The sequence below is a fragment of the Pygocentrus nattereri genome, chromosome 16, assembly GCF_015220715.1.
Source record: "Pygocentrus nattereri isolate fPygNat1 chromosome 16, fPygNat1.pri, whole genome shotgun sequence".
Classification (NCBI taxonomy): domain Eukaryota; kingdom Metazoa; phylum Chordata; class Actinopteri; order Characiformes; family Serrasalmidae; genus Pygocentrus; species Pygocentrus nattereri.
Window position 1 is genome coordinate 4,001,680 of NC_051226.1, and position 20,458 is coordinate 4,022,137.

The window sequence follows — 20,458 nt, forward strand, 5'->3', positions numbered from 1 at the left end:
GCCTGCAAATTAGGGCAAGAAAACCCTGAAACCCTGGGGTGTACCATAGAGTTGCACAAGTACCGTTACATTATAACACAGTTATAAGTCCATTCATCTCAGCTCTGCTCAAAGTGAATGTGGACAATGGTTTATTTCACTGATGTTAAATGCACACACACACACACACACATTTATATTTATTTATATTTTATGTATATGTGTGTGTATATATTATGTATAATTAAAATGTACATATGTATATAAAATCTGTATGTGTGTGTATATACACTCACAGGTGACTTTATTAGGTACAGTAATAAAAGTTGGGACCCCCTTTTGCCTTTAGAACTGCTTTAATTCTTCATGTCAAACTTTCATCAAGGTGTTGGAAACGTTCCTCAGAGATTCTGGTTGGTTATTTGAGTTCCTGTTGTCTTTCTATCATCTGGAACCAGTCTGCCCATTCTCCTCTGACCTCTCACATCAACAAGGCATTTTCGTCCACACAACTGACCGCTCACTGGATATTTCCTCTTTTTCGGACCGTTCTCTGTAAACCCTAGAGATGGTTGTGTGTGAAAATCCCAGCAGATCAGCAGTTTCTGAAATACTCAGACCAGCCCGTCTGGCACCAACAACCACGCCACATTCAAAGTCCCTTAAATCCCCTTTCTTCCATGTTATGATGCTCGGTCTGCACTTCAGCAGGTTGTCTTGACCACCTCTACATGCCTAAATGCATTGAGTTGCGGCCGTGTGATTGGCTGATTAGCTATTTGTGTTAACAAGCTGAACAAACTGAGTGTACCTAATAAAGTGGCTGGTGAGGGTATGTATATATGTGTGTGTGTGTGTGTACATTATATTTATATATATATAATGTTGAATACAGGCCCACTAAGAATTCCTTCTTTTATAGCACATATAAACTATTCTTAGAAAAAAGTGTGACATAATGATGAAGTGATGAACTTTTAAAGACTAATTTCCAGCAGCTGTTTATTACTGGCTGTTATCTAACCTGACCAAACGAATGTGAATGAATTGCGTAGTGAATGTAACTGTTACTAAGTCTCAGAGGTCATGACCTCTTTAATCCACGCCCTGTATTCACAGACATCAGTAAAAACGATCTGTCCTCCACACCCACCCCGGCGACCTCCGATCAGCACCCCAAACACCACGTCTGTCTGCCCCGTCAGCAGCAGGCCTCCTCCAGAATCCCCCTGCGCGTGGAAAAATGAGAGAGATGGAGTCAGTGATCTTCTCACTGAGCTTCTTCAAAACACACTGACAGACTGATGAGAAATCACTGTACCGCACAGCTGTCAATCATGGGCTGATCTGGAAGATTGACGCCGCAGAAGACGTGCTTGTCGTTTTCAAACGCCGTGCATTTCAGGTTTTGACAAGAGACGACTGAAACATTCAAGCACTTCAGACGTGCTTCAGCTTTTCCTGAAAAGACAGTGCAGCCAGGTAATTCTGATGGTTATTATAACTGTACAGATGTGCACTACACTACTGTATATACTGTAACATGCTATATTTAGCTGTTTTGGTATTTGTGTTAGCCATCCTCTAGTCCAGGGATGTCCAGTCTTTTCTGCAAAGGACCAGTGCAGCTGCAGGCTTTCAATCCAAATAAGGAGGAACACACCTGATTCCTTTTTGCACTCCATTTAATCAGCCGGTCTTCAAACCGTTGACCATTGGTGCTTGTTTGGAATGATAACCTGATTGCAGATAAGACTGGACACCCCTGCTCCAGCTCTTTACCAGTAGTCAGTTGCTGACCACAGAGCTGCTGGATATTTTTGGCTGGATAGTTTTGGGTGTTGGATGGTCCATTCTCAACCTAAAAATGACAGACATTTAAAAACTCAGGTAACACTGCTGTGTCTGATACACTCATACCAGCACCACCATGTCAGTGTCACTGCTGTGCTGAGAATAGACATGAAAATTTTACAGCAACAGATACACATATATACAGATGTGTGTGTGTGTGTATGTATTTATATATATATATATATATATATATATATATATATATATATATATGTATATATAATATTACACACTACATTTCCAAAAGTATCCACTCACCCATCCAAATCATTGAATTCAGGTGTTCCAGTCACTTCCATGGCCACAGGTGTATAAAGCCGAGCCCCTAGGCCTGCAGACTGCTTCTACAGACATTAGTGAAAGAATGGGTCGCTCTCAGGAGCTCAGTGAATTCCAGCGTGGTGCCGTGATCGGACGCCACCTGTGCAACAAGTCCAGTCGTGAAATTTCCTCACTACTAAATATTCCACAGTCAACTGTCAGTGGGATCATAACAAAGTGGAAGTGATTGGGAACGACAGCAACTCAGCCACGAAGTGGTCGGCCACATAAAATGACAGGGCGGGGTCAGCGGATGCTGAGGGGCATAGAGGTCACCAACTTTCTGCAGAGTCGATCACTACAGACCTCCAAACTTCATGTGGCCTTCAGATCAGCTCAAGAACAGCGTAGAGAGCTTCATGGAATGGGTTTCCATGGCCGAGCAGCTGCATCCAAGCCTTACATCACCAAGCGCAGTGCAAAGCGTGGAATGCAGTGGAGTAAAGCGCCGCCACTGGACTCTAGAGCAGTGGAGACGTGTTCTGGAGTGACCAATCACGCTTCTCCATCTGGAAATCTGATGAACAAGTCTGGGTTTGGCGGTTGCCAGGAGACGGTACTTGTCTGACTGCATTGTGCTGAGTGTAAAGTTTGGTGGAGGGGGGATCATGGTGTGGGGTTGTTTTTCAGGAGTTGGGCTCGGCCCCTTAGTTCCAGTGAAAGGAATTCTTAAAGCTTCAGCACCAAGAGATTTTGGACAATTTCATGCTCCCAACTTTGTGGGAACAGTTTGGGGACGGCCCCTTCCTGTTCCAACATGACTGAGCACCAGTGCACAAAGCAGGTCCATAAAGATACGGATGAGCCAGTTTGGTGTGGAAGAACTGGACTGGCCTGCACAGAGTCCTGACCTCAACCCCATAGAACACCTTTGGGCTGAATTAGAGCGGAGACTGTGAGCCAGGCCTTCTCATCCAACATCAGTGTCTGACCTCACAAATGCGCTTCTGGAAGAACGGTCAGAAATTCCCATAAACACTCCTAACCATTGTTGAAAGCCTTCCCAGAAGAGTTGAAGCTGTTATAGCTGCAAAGGGTGGGCCTACATCATATTAAACCCTATGGGTTAAGAATAGGGTGTCACATTCATATGAGAAGGCAGATGAGCGAATACTTTTGGCAATATTGTGTGTGTGTGTGTTTGTATATGTGTATATATATATATAAGTAATAATAATTAGTAAGATCCATAACTACCATAGATCTTAGATGCTGATCCGTGTCCTGCTACCTGTAGCATGTCTCTAGCAGGTGGACGTGTACATGGAACATCTGGAAGTTTTGCAGGTTTGATATTCTCCACACTTTCTGGAAGCTTCAGCAACATGATGTCACCATCTTGCAGAGTTCCGCTGTATTTCTTTATATTTGCATGAGGAATGGTGAGAGTTTTGTTGACTTCTGAGTTTGTTGGGTGGACACCCACAATGACCTTTAAAGTCCTGATGTACACAGTTAGATTAGAAACACTCCCTGTGTCAACCAAAGAAAGAGTCACTGCTGAAGCAGAAGTAGGAGTATTAGTAATAGGACGAGCCATATTAGTAGTAATAAGTGTAGCAGCAATAGTAGCCTTCATTATAACAAGAGCAACTTACAACTGATAACAGCAACAGGAGCAGCAGTAGTAATAGTACTGGTAGTAATAGAAGCAGCAGTAGTGGTAGTAGTATTAGTAGTAGTAGTAACTACTACTAGTAGCAAAATTTTCAGTGGTTGACTAGTAGTAGTAGCACTAGTAGTATGGATAGCTGTAGCAGTGGTAGTGACAGAAGTAGTATTAGTATTAGCAGTAATACTTTTAATTGTAGTAGCAAAAGAAGTAGCAGAAGCAGTAATACTTCTAGTAATGGTTGTAGTAGCAGCATCAGTAGTAGTGGTAGCTATAGTAGTAACAGACACAGCAGTAGTATCACTGTAGTAGTAACAGGAGCAGTAATAGTAATAGCTGGAGTAGTAACAGGAGCAGCAGTAATAACAATAGCTATAGTAGTAACAGACACAGCAGTAGTAATCACTAGTAGTAGCAGTAGTAGTAATAGCTGTAGTTGTAACAGGAATAGCATTAGTAATCACTGTAGAGTAGCAGTAGTAGTAATAGCTGTAGTAATAGCTGTAGTAGTAACAGGAACAGCAGCAGCAATAGCTGTAGAAGTAACAGGCACAGCAGTAGTAAGCACTGTAGTAGTAGGGGTAGTAGTAATAGCTGTAGTAGTAACAGGAGCAGTAGTAATAGCTGTAGTAACAGCTGTAGTCACAGCAGTAGTAGTAATAGCTGTAGTAGTAACAGGAGCAGTAGTAATAGCTGTAGTAACAGCTGTAGTCACAGCAGTGGTAGTAATAGATGTAGTAGTAACAGGAGCAGTAGTAATAGCAGTAGTAACAGCTGTAGCAGTAGCAGCAGTAGTAATAGCTATAGTAGTGACAGGACCAATAGTAATAGTTGTAGTAACAGCTGCAGTAGTAACAGGAGCAGCAGTAGTAATAGCTGGAGTAGTAACAGGAGCAGTAGTAATAGCTGTAGTAACAGCTGTAGTAGCAGCAGCAGTAGTAATAGCTGTAGTAGTAACAGGAGCAGTAGTAATAGCTGTAGTAACAGCTGTAGTAGCAGCAGCAGTAGTAATAGCTGTAGTAGTAACAGGAGCAGTAGTAGTAATAGCTGTAGTAACAGCTGTAGTAGCAGCAGTAGTAGTAGTAATAGCTGGAGTAGTAACAGGAGCAGTAGTAATAGCTGTAGTAGTAACAGGAGCAGTAGTAATAGCTGTAGTAGTAACAGGAGCAGTAGTAACAGCTGTAGTAACAGCTGTAGCAGTAGCAGCAGTAGTAATAGCTATAGTAGTAACAGGAGCAGTAGTAATAGCTGTAGTAACAGCTGTAGTAGCAGCAGCAGTAGTAATAGCTGCAGTAGTAACAGGAGCAGCAGTAGTAATAGCTGGAGTAGTAACAGGAGCAGTAGTAATAGCTGTAGTAACAGCTGTAGTAGCAGCAGCAGTAGTAATAGCTGTAGTAGTAACAGGAGCAGTAGTAATAGCTGTAGTAACAGCTGTAGTAGCAGCAGCAGTAGTAATAGCTGTAGTAGTAACAGGAGCAGTAGTAGTAATAGCTGTAGTAACAGCTGTAGTAGCAGCAGTAGTAGTAGTAATAGCTGGAGTAGTAACAGGAGCAGTAGTAATAGCTGTAGTAGTAACAGGAGCAGTAGTAATAGCTGTAGTAGTAACAGGAGCAGTAGTAACAGCTGTAGTAACAGCTGTAGCAGTAGCAGCAGTAGTAATAGCTATAGTAGTGACAGGACCAGTAGTAATAGTTGTAGTAACAGCTGCAGTAGTAACAGGAGCAGCAGTAGTAATAGCTGGAGTAGTAACAGGAGCAGTAGTAATAGCTGTAGTAACAGCTGTAGTAGCAGCAGCAGTAGTAATAGCTGTAGTAGTAACAGGAGCAGTAGTAGTAATAGCTGTAGTAACAGCTGTAGTAGCAGCAGTAGTAGTAGTAATAGCTGGAGTAGTAACAGGAGCAGTAGTAATAGCTGTAGTAGTAACAGGGGCAGTAGTAACAGCTGTAGCAGTAGCAGCAGTAGTAATAGCTGTAGTACTAACAGGACCAATAGTAATAGTTGTAGTAACAGCTGCAGTAGTAACAGGAGCAGCAGTAGTAATAGCTGGAGTAGTAACAGGAGCAGTAGTAATAGTTGTAGTAACAGCTGCAGTAGTAACAGGAGCAGCAGTAGTAATAGCTGGAGTAGTAACAGGAGCAGTAGTAATAGCTGTAGTAACAGCTGTAGTAGCAGCAGTAGTAGTAATAGCTGTAGTAGTAACAGGAGCAGTAGTAGTAATAGCTGTAGTAACAGCTGTAGTAGCAGCAGTAGTAGTAGTAATAGCTGTAGTAGTAACAGGAGCAGTAGTAACAGCTGTAGTAACAGGAACAGTAGTAATAGCTGTAGTAACAGCTGTAGTAGCAGCAGCAGTAGTAATAGCTGTAGTAGTAACAGGAGCAGTAGTAATAGCTGTAGTAACAGCTGTAGTAGCAGCAGTAGTAGTAATAGCTGTAGTAGTAACAGGAGCAGTAGTAATAGCTGTAGTAGCAGCAGTAGTAGTAATAGCTGTAGTAGCAGCAGTAGTAGTAATAGCTGTAGTAGTAACAGGAGCAGTAGTAATAGCTGTAGTAACAGCTGTAGTAGCAGCAGTAGTAGTAATAGCTGTAGTAGTAACAGGAGCAGTAGTAGTAGCTGTAGTAACAGCTGTAGTAGCAGCAGTAGTAGTAATAGCTGTAGTAGTAACAGGAGCAGTAGTAATAGCTGTAGTAGCAGCAGTAGTAGTAATAGCGGTAGTAGTAACAGGAGCAGTAGTAATAGCTGTAGTAACAGCTGTAGTAGCAGCAGTAGTAGTAATAGCTGTAGTAGTAACAGGAGCAGTAGTAGTAGCTGTAGTAACAGCTGTAGTAGCAGCAGTAGTAGTAATAGCTGTAGTAGTAACAGGAGCAGTAGTAATAGCTGTAGTAGCAGCAGTAGTAGTAATAGCTGTAGTAGTAACAGGAGCAGTAGTAATAGCTGTAGTAACAGCTGTAGTAGCAGCAGCAGTAGTAATAGCTGTAGTAGTAACAGGAGCAGTAGTAATAGCTGTAGTAACAGCTGTAGTAGCAGCAGCAGTAGTAATAGCTGTAGTAGTAACAGGAGCAGTAGTAGTAGTTACAATACTAGTAGCAGTAGCAAAAACTCAAAGCTCACCCTGCAGTGCCCTTATAGCAGTGTCCTGCAGTTAGGACCCACTGCTTATGGATTAGGGTCCCTCCACAGGCTCCTGACTTTGACCCCTTTGTCTCATAGACCACTTGAACATGATGAAGTCTCTGGTCATCACTGCAGTCGCTCCCCGGGATCAAACGTTTCCACAGCTCAACTGACACCAAACTCACTGAAATAACAGAAGACACACCATAAAAGCTTGAAGCACAGCAGAGGGGTTTCAGAGAAAACACAGCAGGAAGGAGGATTAGAAGGAATCTCTCACCTGATACTGTAAACAACAACACGGCAGTGTATTTCAGCATTTTTCTTGATTGTTTCATCATAGCAGGAGAGAACTGGATCATCACAGCTGGCGCTCAGGGTTGTAAGCGTGCTGTCCAGCTTGAGGTGTTCTTTCTTTCATTTAATGAATATTCAAATTCTTCACCTCTTATCAGCCTTGCAGTTCACCTGAGGGTGATGAGCAAAATATAGTATTACAATACTGTTGCCCTGCTGTCTTACTGAATTGCCTCCATCTAGTTCAGAACGCAACAGCCCAGTCTGCCCAGGCTATTATATATATATATATATATATATAATGTGTGTGTGTGTATACATGAACATATCGCTGCTGTTGGAAGAGAACCTTGTATCTCCATTTTTGACGTTTTCAGTTTTTTACATAATTTGAAAATGCTTGTTACCCTTATATATACATGTGTAATACATATACATAAATAAAAATGTTTATATTTAAAATTATGCTTCAAAATATTTTCTCAGTGCATATGCACCATATTTAGTTTTTCGGAGGTTTAAATAAATTATAATATCCAAAAAAAAGAACCAACAGTGTCACAAAACATACTTGAATCCAAAAGTACAACATAATACAACAGCGCAGGCTCATAAACCCTTCTTAGTGAAATATTAACTTCCTGCTGTTATAATATGGGGTAATGAGGGTTTTCCCCTGGTGCTTTTATCAAACCGTCAGCTAAAGGTGCGACACCTGAAGAGGCCAAGCAGCTTATGACTCTGAAACGAACCTTTTCAGAGGTTCACTGATCTAAAGCTGAACAGGTTCATCATCTGTTACACCAGTTTATCCCTGAAACAAACTACAGTGCGTGAAATGTCTTTTCTGTGTTGGATAATGTAGCATCCACTCCGCCACTGCAACGGGACAGCAGACTGGAAGCACTATACCTTACATACTGTGAGCTGTGTAATGATTTTTGGGTTTGGGAAGTGGTGTAGCCCACTTGGCCTTAGTTAGTTTATAAAGTTAGCAACAATCAAGTTGGTCCTCTTCCTTTTTGGCCTGGAGAACATAATGTCCATTGTTTCCAAAAGCAATTTGATAGGTGGACTCATCAGACCACAGGGCACAGTTCCACCATGGTTCAGTCCATCTCAGATGAGCTTCAGGGTGGTTTAAATCATATTGAGTTAATATGCAGTTCATGGTTTCAATGGGAAATCAATCAAAAAGTTTTGGTATTTCTTGCAGAGTCCCTCTGGGTTCAGTTTTAGGGCCTTTGCTTTTTCTCTCTTAGAGTGAGAAACAGAGAAACTTGTTCACGCATTTGTTCCAAACAGAGCTGATTACTGTAACACTCTTCTTACCGGACATCCTCCTCAACTTGTACCAAATGCATCGGCGTGGATCCTAAATAAAAACAAATAAAGAAAGATCATATCAGCGCCACTTTGAAAGAACTGCATTGCCTGTCTGTATCATTCAGGATAGATTTTAAAGTTCTGCTGCTTGTTTTAAGGCTCTAAATGACCCTAAAGCACTGCAGAGTGTCTGTCGGTTTTTGTTCCAGCATGTGATCTTAGATCTGCAGATACTGACCTTCTACAAACACCTTCTATAAAATACGGAAAACATGGAGAGACTCTTTCAGTTATTCTGCTTCTGAGCTGTGGAACTCAATCCCACCTTTTATTAGACGGTCAAGCTCAGTGCTCACTTTTAAGAAGCATCTAAAACGTGTCTCTTTTTAACTTGGCATTTAAATAAAGCTCTACATCTTCTGTAATATATCTTTTAATTTGATCTGTCATTTTCTTATATGATTCTAAATTAATATTGAATACTTCTTGAATTAATGTTAAGATTTATCACCTCTCTGTAAAGTGCTTTGAGCTGCCACCAGCATGAAAAGTGCTATATCAATAAAAAAATATTATTATTATTATTATTAGTCCAGAGAGGTCAGCGGCATTCATGGATATTATTGATTTGTTGCCTCCACTTTGCGAAGTAGAGTATTCCTGAGCCCATGTGGGGCATCATTACAGAATCATGTGGGTTTTTAATGTAGTGCCATCTGAGGGATCGAAGGTCACAGACACTCAATATAGATTTTGGCCCTGGGCTTTTTCTCTGGATTCTCTGAGTCTTAAATGATGGTTCAGACTCTAGATGGTGAAAACCCTAAATTCCAATCAGCATTCAGTAGCATTCATGCTTACCAATCAGCACTGAGTAGCAGTCAAATGAACCAATCAGCTCTCAGTAGCAGTAATACTAACCAATCAGTGCTCAGTCGCAGTAATACTAACCAATCAGCGCTCAGTCGCAGTAATACTAACCAATCAGCGCTCAGTAGCAGTAATACTAACCTATCAGCGCTCAGTAGCAGTAATCCTAACCAATCAGCGCTCAGTCGCAGTAATACTAACCAATCAGCGCTCAGTAGCAGTAATACTAACCAATCAGTGCTCAGTCGCAGTAATACTAACCAATCAGCGCTCAGTCGCAGTAATACTAATCAATCAGCGCTCAGTCGCAGTAACACTAACCAATCAGCGCTCAGTAGCAGTAATACTAACCAATCAGTGCTCAGTCGCAGTAATACTAACCAATCAGCGCTCAGTCGCAGTAATACTAACCAATCAGCGCTCAGTCGCAGTAATACTAACCAATCAGCGCTCAGTCGCAGTAACACTAACCAATCAGCTCTCAGTAGCAGTAATACTAACCAATCAGCGCTCAGTAGCAGTAACTCTAACCAATCAGCGCTCAGTAGCAGTAACACTAACCAATCAGCGCTCAGTAGCAGTAACACTAACCAATCAGCTCTCAGTCGCAGTAATACTAACCAATCAGCGCCCAGTCGCAGTAACACTAACCAATCAGCGCTCAGTAGCAGTAATACTAACCAATCAGCGCTCAGTTGCAGTAACACTAACCAATCAGCGCTCAGTAGCAGTAACACTAACCAATCAGCGCTCAGTCGCAGTAACACTAACCAATCAGCGCTCAGTCGCAGTAACACTAACCAATCAGCGCCCAGTCGCAGTAATACTAACCAATCAGCGCTCAGTTGCAGTAATACTAACCAATCAGCTCTCAGTAGCAGTAATACTAACCAATCAGCTCTCAGTAGCAGTAACACTAACCAATCAGCGCTCAGTAGCAGTAACACTAACCAATCAGCGCTCAGTCGCAGTAACACTAACCAATCAGCTCTCAGTAGCAGTAATATTAACCAATCAGCTCTCAGTAGCAGTAACACTAACCAATCAGCTCTCAGTCGCAGTAATACTAACCAATCAGCGCCCAGTCGCAGTAACACTAACCAATCAGCGCTCAGTAGCAGTAATACTAACCAATCAGCTCTCAGTAGCAGTAACACTAACCAATCAGCTCTCAGTCGCAGTAATACTAACCAATCAGCGCCCAGTCGCAGTAACACTAACCAATCAGCGCTCAGTAGCAGTAATACTAACCAATCAGCGCTCAGTTGCAGTAACACTAACCAATCAGCGCTCAGTAGCAGTAACACTAACCAATCAGCGCTCAGTCGCAGTAACACTAACCAATCAGCTCTCAGTAGCAGTAACTCTAACCAATCAGCTTTCAGTAGCAGTAACACTAACCAATCAGCTCTCAGTAGCAGTAATACTAACCAATCAGGGCTCAGTAGCAGTAACACTAACCAATCAGCTCTCAGTAGCAGTAACACTAACCAATCAGCTCTCAGTAGCAGTAATACTAACCAATCAGCGCCCAGTCGCAGTAACACTAACCAATCAGCGCTCAGTAGCAGTAATACTAACCAATCAGCGCTCAGTTGCAGTAACACTAACCAATCAGCGCTCAGTAGCAGTAACACTAACCAATCAGCTCTCAGTAGCAGTAATACTAACCAATCAGCGCTCAGTCGCAGTAACACTAACCAATCAGCGCTCAGTAGCAGTAATACTAACCAATCAGCGCTCAGTTGCAGTAACACTAACCAATCAGCGCTCAGTAGCAGTAACACTAACCAATCAGCGCCCAGTCGCAGTAACACTAACCAATCAGCGCTCAGTAGCAGTAATACTAACCAATCAGCGCTCAGTTGCAGTAACACTAACCAATCAGCGCTCAGTCGCAGTAACACTAACCAATCAGCGCTCAGTCGCAGTAACACTAACCAATCAGCGCCCAGTCGCAGTAATACTAACCAATCAGCGCTCAGTTGCAGTAATACTAACCAATCAGCTCTCAGTAGCAGTAATACTAACCAATCAGCTCTCAGTAGCAGTAACACTAACCAATCAGCGCTCAGTAGCAGTAACACTAACCAATCAGCGCTCAGTCGCAGTAACACTAACCAATCAGCTCTCAGTAGCAGTAATATTAACCAATCAGCTCTCAGTAGCAGTAACACTAACCAATCAGCTCTCAGTCGCAGTAATACTAACCAATCAGCGCCCAGTCGCAGTAACACTAACCAATCAGCGCTCAGTAGCAGTAATACTAACCAATCAGCTCTCAGTAGCAGTAACACTAACCAATCAGCTCTCAGTCGCAGTAATACTAACCAATCAGCGCCCAGTCGCAGTAACACTAACCAATCAGCGCTCAGTAGCAGTAATACTAACCAATCAGCGCTCAGTTGCAGTAACACTAACCAATCAGCGCTCAGTAGCAGTAACACTAACCAATCAGCGCTCAGTCGCAGTAACACTAACCAATCAGCTCTCAGTAGCAGTAACTCTAACCAATCAGCTTTCAGTAGCAGTAACACTAACCAATCAGCTCTCAGTAGCAGTAATACTAACCAATCAGGGCTCAGTAGCAGTAACACTAACCAATCAGCTCTCAGTAGCAGTAACACTAACCAATCAGCTCTCAGTAGCAGTAATACTAACCAATCAGCGCCCAGTCGCAGTAACACTAACCAATCAGCGCTCAGTAGCAGTAATACTAACCAATCAGCGCTCAGTCGCAGTAACACTAACCAATCAGCTCTCAGTAGCAGTAACACTAACCAATCAGCGCTCAGTCGCAGTAACACTAACCAATCAGCGCTCAGTCGCAGTAACACTAACCAATCAGCTCTCAGTAGCAGTAACTCTAACCAATCAGCTTTCAGTAGCAGTAACACTAACCAATCAGGGCTCAGTAGCAGTGACACTAACCGATCAGCTCTCAGTTGCAGTAACACTAACCAATCAGCTCTCAGTAGCAGTAACACTAACCAATCAGCTCTCAGTAGCAGTAACGCTGACCAATCAGCTCTCAGTAGCAGTAACACTAACCAATCAGCTCTCAGTAGCAGTAACACTAACCAATCAGCTCTCAGTAGCAGTAATACTAACCAATCAGCGCTCAGTCGCAGTAATACTAACCAATCAGCTCTCAGTAGCAGTAATACTAACCAATCAGCGCTCAGTTACAGTAACGCTAACCAATCAGCTCTCAGTAGCAGTAATACTAACCAATCAGCTCTCAGTAGCAGTAACACTAACCAATCAGCGCTCAGTAGCAGTAATACTAACCAATCAGCGCTCAGTAGCAGTAATACTAACCAATCAGCGCTCAGTAGCAGTAATACTAACCAATCAGCGCTCAGTCGCAGTAATACTAACCAATCAGCTCTCAGTAGCAGTAATACTAACCAATCAGCGCTCAGTTACAGTAACGCTAACCAATCAGCTCTCAGTAGCAGTAACACTAACCAATCAGCGCTCAGTAGCAGTAACACTAACCAATCAGCGCTCAGTCGCAGTAACACTAACCAATCAGCTCTCAGTAGCAGTAACTCTAACCAATCAGCTTTCAGTAGCAGTAACACTAACCAATCAGCTCTCAGTAGCAGTAATACTAACCAATCAGGGCTCAGTAGCAGTAACACTAACCAATCAGCTCTCAGTAGCAGTAACACTAACCAATCAGCTCTCAGTAGCAGTAATACTAACCAATCAGCGCCCAGTCGCAGTAACACTAACCAATCAGCGCTCAGTAGCAGTAATACTAACCAATCAGCGCTCAGTTGCAGTAACACTAACCAATCAGCGCTCAGTAGCAGTAACACTAACCAATCAGCGCTCAGTCGCAGTAACACTAACCAATCAGCGCTCAGTCGCAGTAACACTAACCAATCAGCTCTCAGTAGCAGTAACTCTAACCAATCAGCTTTCAGTAGCAGTAACACTAACCAATCAGGGCTCAGTAGCAGTGACACTAACCGATCAGCTCTCAGTTGCAGTAACACTAACCAATCAGCTCTCAGTAGCAGTAACACTAACCAATCAGCTCTCAGTAGCAGTAACGCTGACCAATCAGCTCTCAGTAGCAGTAACACTAACCAATCAGCTCTCAGTAGCAGTAACACTAACCAATCAGCTCTCAGTAGCAGTAATACTAACCAATCAGCGCTCAGTCGCAGTAATACTAACCAATCAGCGCTCAGTTGCAGTAACACTAACCAATCAGCGCTCAGTAGCAGTAACACTAACCAATCAGCGCTCAGTCGCAGTAATACTAACCAATCAGGGCTCAGTAGCAGTAACACTAACCAATCAGCTCTCAGTAGCAGTAACACTAACCAATCAGCTCTCAGTAGCAGTAATACTAACCAATCAGCGCCCAGTCGCAGTAACACTAACCAATCAGCGCTCAGTAGCAGTAATACTAACCAATCAGCGCTCAGTTGCAGTAACACTAACCAATCAGCGCTCAGTAGCAGTAACACTAACCAATCAGCGCTCAGTCGCAGTAACACTAACCAATCAGCGCTCAGTCGCAGTAACACTAACCAATCAGCTCTCAGTAGCAGTAACTCTAACCAATCAGCTTTCAGTAGCAGTAACACTAACCAATCAGGGCTCAGTAGCAGTGACACTAACCGATCAGCTCTCAGTTGCAGTAACACTAACCAATCAGCTCTCAGTAGCAGTAACACTAACCAATCAGCTCTCAGTAGCAGTAACGCTGACCAATCAGCTCTCAGTAGCAGTAACACTAACCAATCAGCTCTCAGTAGCAGTAACACTAACCAATCAGCTCTCAGTAGCAGTAATACTAACCAATCAGCGCTCAGTCGCAGTAATACTAACCAATCAGCTCTCAGTAGCAGTAATACTAACCAATCAGCGCTCAGTTACAGTAACGCTAACCAATCAGCTCTCAGTAGCAGTAATACTAACCAATCAGCTCTCAGTAGCAGTAACACTAACCAATCAGCGCTCAGTAGCAGTAATACTAACCAATCAGCGCTCAGTAGCAGTAATACTAACCAATCAGCGCTCAGTAGCAGTAATACTAACCAATCAGCGCTCAGTAGCAGTAATACTAACCAATCAGCGCTCAGTCGCAGTAATACTAACCAATCAGCTCTCAGTAGCAGTAATACTAACCAATCAGCGCTCAGTTACAGTAACGCTAACCAATCAGCTCTCAGTAGCAGTAACACTAACCAATCAGCGCTCAGTAGCAGTAACACTAACCAATCAGCGCTCAGTCGCAGTAACACTAACCAATCAGCTCTCAGTAGCAGTAACTCTAACCAATCAGCTTTCAGTAGCAGTAACACTAACCAATCAGCTCTCAGTAGCAGTAATACTAACCAATCAGGGCTCAGTAGCAGTAACACTAACCAATCAGCTCTCAGTAGCAGTAACACTAACCAATCAGCTCTCAGTAGCAGTAATACTAACCAATCAGCGCTCAGTCGCAGTAACACTAACCAATCAGCGCTCAGTAGCAGTAATACTAACCAATCAGCGCTCAGTTGCAGTAACACTAACCAATCAGCGCTCAGTAGCAGTAACACTAACCAATCAGCGCTCAGTCGCAGTAACACTAACCAATCAGCGCTCAGTCGCAGTAACACTAACCAATCAGCTCTCAGTAGCAGTAACTCTAACCAATCAGCTTTCAGTAGCAGTAACACTAACCAATCAGGGCTCAGTAGCAGTGACACTAACCGATCAGCTCTCAGTTGCAGTAACACTAACCAATCAGCTCTCAGTAGCAGTAACACTAACCAATCAGCTCTCAGTAGCAGTAACGCTGACCAATCAGCTCTCAGTAGCAGTAACACTAACCAATCAGCTCTCAGTAGCAGTAACACTAACCAATCAGCTCTCAGTAGCAGTAATACTAACCAATCAGCGCTCAGTCGCAGTAATACTAACCAATCAGCTCTCAGTAGCAGTAATACTAACCAATCAGCGCTCAGTTACAGTAACGCTAACCAATCAGCTCTCAGTAGCAGTAATACTAACCAATCAGCTCTCAGTAGCAGTAACACTAACCAATCAGCGCTCAGTAGCAGTAATACTAACCAATCAGCGCTCAGTAGCAGTAATACTAACCAATCAGCGCTCAGTAGCAGTAATACTAACCAATCAGCGCTCAGTAGCAGTAATACTAACCAATCAGCGCTCAGTCGCAGTAATACTAACCAATCAGCTCTCAGTAGCAGTAATACTAACCAATCAGCGCTCAGTTACAGTAACGCTAACCAATCAGCTCTCAGTAGCAGTAATACTAACCAATCAGCGCTCAGTTACAGTAACGCTAACCAATCAGCTCTCAGTCGCAGTAACGCTAACCAATCAGCTCTCAGTAGCAGTAACACTAACCAATCAGCGCTCAGTAGCAGTAATACTAACCAATCAGCTCTCAGTAGCAGTAATACTAACCAATCAGCGCTCAGTCGCAGTAACACTAACCAATCAGCGCTCAGTAGCAGTAATACTAACCAATCAGCGCTCAGTAGCAGTAATACTAACCAATCAGCGCTCAGTAGCAGTAATACTAACCAATCAGCGCTCAGTCGCAGTAATACTAACCAATCAGCTCTCAGTAGCAGTAATACTAACCAATCAGCGCTCAGTTACAGTAACGCTAACCAATCAGCTCTCAGTAGCAGTAATACTAACCAATCAGCGCTCAGTTACAGTAACGCTAACCAATCAGCTCTCAGTCGCAGTAACGCTAACCAATCAGCTCTCAGTAGCAGTAACACTAACCAATCAGCGCTCAGTAGCAGTAATACTAACCAATCAGCTCTCAGTAGCAGTAATACTAACCAATCAGCGCTCAGTCGCAGTAACACTAACCAATCAGCGCTCAGTAGCAGTAATACTAACCAATCAGCGCTCAGTCGCAGTAATGTTAGCGTCTTGCTGCACAAAACCCATTTACTGTAGCAAAATAGAAATACACAGTCTAGTCTTCCTTGCTTTTTTAGTGAAAAACATCACACCCATTCAGTGAGAACTTACTCTTTGGTGCCCTCTGGTGTTCAGCAGTCATGTTTTTGATATAATGAGAGAAATAAGTAGTAAGCGTCCACACTAAGGGCCCATTCAATGACAATACTTACCTTTTAGGCAATACCATGATGTAGTTGTGAGTAAACACAGTAGAGGTAGTGCTGAATTTTCTCTTGGTGATAGGTGGCATGGTGAGGGGTGGGGTGGGGTCAAACAAGAAATTACTGATCAATATTATTATCAAACATCAGCAGATGTTTTGAAAGCAGGGCATTTTTAATGAACAGTTACAACCAACAAGAATTTTGTCTTTTAAATGATATGATATTCATCAGTAATATGATGAATCATGATTAACATGATCAGGAACATGAACTAATACGGTAAAAGAAGGATCCGTTTGGATTTCAGGTTGACTACAAATGAAGGTAAAAGTTATCTCTTCCTTTTCATGAGCACTAGATGGCAGTATTACATTTTCATTAGAAAGAAGCAGGTGCAGATTCTGATGTGGTGGCCTGCAGTTATCATTCTGTCCCAGGATTTACTGAATGATGTGACCTCACTGACCTCCTGAGTGCCAAGTCAGTCAGTGCCAAGCATGCAATTCAATCTAAGCAAAAACTACTGCATTTAATTAAGATTAAAGGGTCCGTATTGGGGAAAATGTAGTTTTCCTTGCCTTTTAAAAAAAAAAAAAAAATAGCTCAATGCAGTAATGTCAATATAAATGTACATCTCACTCTGCAGTTCAAATAAGGAAACAAAGCAGAAAAATTTGCCCTTTTTAAATTAGTCGTTTTTGTGATGTCACAAAATGAAAACTCCTTTATATATATCTGCCTATTCAGCCTACAGTACTTTAACATGTTGAAGTTTTAAGGTGTGTTTCAGGCCTGGATGCTTTTTGAATGAGCCACAATACAGGGCAGCCAATCATCACAGAGCTCATTTACATACATGTATCAGGCATAACATTCTGACCACCTCCTAGTTTCTACGCTCACTGTCCACTTTATCAGCTCCACTTACTGTATAGCTGGTCTTTGTAGTTCTACAGTTACAGACTGTAGTCCATCTGTTTCTCTGATACTCTGTTACCCTGTTCTTCAGTGGTCAGGACCCCCATGGACCTTCACAGGTACTATTTGGGTGGTGGATCATTCTCAGCACTGCAGTAACACTGACATGGTGTTGATGTGTTAGTGTGTGTTGTGCTGGTATGAGTGGATCAGACACAGCAGTGCTGCTGGAGTTAACCATAACCATTAACCGTCCCAAAAGGTCATGTAAACATGAATTATGAATTTTTCAAGTAAAAAAAGGGAAAGAGAAAATTAAGTGCATAAATGGATACAGGCCTTTTAGAGGTTCCTGAAGTGAAATTCTGGGTTTACAGAAATCTTAAAAGGAATGGAGAAGAAACGATTTAGACAGGACTTGAAAAATTGAAACAGACGGTTGAAACGAGAATTTATTTTAATCTGTAATTCTGCTGTCAAACTCAATCTTGGCCTGCACCTCAGTTTTATTCTTTAGTGTTTTACCTTCAGGTAGCCTAAAGGGGAAAAAACACACGGCTGTTCTTCTCCTTCAGGAAAGCCTGCAGCAAACTCTGTTACAACGTGCTAGAACAAGGGCGAATCTGTAAATCAGGATTATTTGTAATAAGGCAAACATTATTTCATTCTTTCATACTTTATAGTTTAAAAGTAGTTTAAACATTAAACTGCCACGGGGCAGTCGTGGGCTGGGGGTTAGGGAACCAGCCCTGTGACCAGAAGATCGCTGGTTTGATCCCCAGAGCTGACAGTTTGTGACTGAAGTGCCCTTGATCAAGACACCCAACCCCCAACTGCTCCCTGGGTGCTGTGGATAGGGCTGCCCACTGCTCTGGGCAAGTGTGGTCACTGCCCCCTAGTGTGTGTGTGTGTGTGTGTGTGTTCACTAGTGTGTATGTGGTGTTTTACTACACGGATGGGTTAAATGTGGAGGTGAAATTTCACTGTTGTGGGACTGATAAGGGTCACTTAATAAGAACCAGGGGTCACTATATATATATATATATATATATATATATATATATATATTGGACATAGAGTATCCAAAACCAGCAGTGAACCTACACATGTAACGTTGATGACGGTGAAATAGTGTCACATCTGAAAAAAAACATGTTCTTTATAGACTATTTTGGGTTCTGAAGAAGACTGAAGATCCCTCCCATGAGACCTACGGCAAAACATCTTCAGTTAGAAGTTTTACAACGTCTTAAAGTCTTTTCAAGGCTCCATCTCAGTGCCTTTAGTCAGGGAGCATAGCTGAACCATAATCCACTGAAACGATCTGTTCTAAGCTGTACTGACTCCACACACCCTGCCTCGCCTCCAGGCTTTTATTCTACTGTTCTGGTTTAAAACATTCGATTATGAAAAGGTACAAATGGCAACTTTTCACCTGGAGAACCTGATTTAAGCATCACGATCAAACCTTAAAACCACTGCTGGAGCTCTGAGGGAACATTTACACTGTTTGTACCTCGAAAAATGTTCCTGCACAGAAGTTTTATTTCTAACAGTGTAGAGATATAAAACTCTTAAAAATATATAAAGTATATTGGCTGCCTTAAAACATTGGTTTCATTAAATTTTTAATAATTCATAAACTGAATATAATGTGATTCTCATTCTGTTAACTTTCTTTTTGATTTTTATTGAACTTGGTTTTTAGATGGTTAGTTTAATTTATGTAAAATAACTGGTTTACAGCACACCCCTCCATGGATCACCACCTTATCATGGTGGAGGGGTTTGCGTGCTTGAATGATCCTAGGAGCTATGTTTTCTGGAGCAAAAGCTCCTGGTAGGGTCTCCCGGGGCAAACTGGTCCTAGGATTGGGCAGTGTCCGAAGGCGTGGGCCTTGGCGTTCTGATCCTCGGTTGCTGAAACTGGCTTTTGGAACTTGGAACGTTACCTCACTGGCGGGAAAGGAGCCTGAGTTGGTGCGCGAGGTTGAGAGATACCGGCTAGATATAGTCGGGCTCACCTCAACACACATTATCAACACACATCGGGGGCAGTGCCACTAGATTGGCAGACTGGAGTGGTGGTGCCTCTTTTTAAAAAGGGGGACTGAAGGGTGTGTTCAGGGAATCACACTCCTCAGCCTCCCTGGTAAGGTCTATGCAGGGGTACTGGAGAAGAGAGTCCGGCTTATAGTCAAACTTCCGATTCAGGAGGAGCAGTGCCGGTTCCGCCCTGGTCGTGGAACACTGGACCAACTCTTCACCCTCTCCAGGATTCTGGAGGGTTCATGGGAGTTTGCCCAACCAGTCCACTTGTGCTTTGTGGATCTGGAGAAGGCATTCGACTGTGTTCCCCTGGGTAGCCTGTGGGAGGTGCTTCGGGAGTACGGGGTACATGGCTCTTTGCTACGAACCATCCAGGCCTTCTACAAACAAAGCTGGAGTTTGGTTCGCATGGCCGGCAGTAAGTCAGACTCGTTCCCAGTGAGAGTTGGTCCCCGTCAGGGCTGCCCTTTGTCACCAATTCTATTCATAATTTTTATGGATAGAATTTCTAGGCGCAGTCAGGGGATGGAGGGTGTCCGGTTTGGATAGATAGATAGATAGATAGATAGATAGATAGATAGATAGATAGATAGATAGATACTTTATTGATCCCGCAGGAAATTTAGGTCACATCGCTGCTGTTTGCAGATGATGTGGGCCTTTTGGAGACATCAGGCCATGAACTTCAGCTTTCGCTGGATCGGATTGCAGCCGAGTGTGAAGCGGCCGGGATGAGGATCAGTACCTCTAAATCCGAGACCATGGTTCTCAGGCGGAAAAGGGTGGAGAGCTCTCTCTGGGTCGGGGATAGGCTCGTGCCTCAAGTGGAGGAGTTTAAGTATCTCGGGGTCTTGTTCACGAGTGATGGTACAAGGGAGCGGGAGATTGACAGGCGGATTGGTGCTGGGTCAGCAGTGATGCGGGCTCTTTACCGGTCTGTTGTGGTAAAGAAAGAGCTGAGCCATAAGGCAAGGCTCTCGATTTACCGGTCGATCTACGT

The 20,458-nt window shown here is 43.0% G+C and overlaps 1 protein-coding gene across 1 annotated transcript; it reads right to left on the reverse strand.

Annotated features, from left to right (window-relative positions):
• Nucleotides 1-832: 832 nt before the first annotated feature.
• On the reverse strand, nt 833-7,287 carry LOC108411241 (kallikrein-4-like). Its single transcript, XM_017682712.2, has 5 exons — nt 7,158-7,287; nt 6,875-7,061; nt 3,352-3,596; nt 1,301-1,440; nt 833-1,208 (listed from the first exon to the last, which is right to left on the reverse strand). The coding sequence occupies exons 1-5, from the start codon at nt 7,237-7,239 to the stop codon at nt 1,050-1,052; spliced, it is 813 nt and encodes a 270-aa protein (XP_017538201.1). The 5' UTR covers nt 7,240-7,287; the 3' UTR covers nt 833-1,049.
• Nucleotides 7,288-20,458: the final 13,171 nt, after the last annotated feature.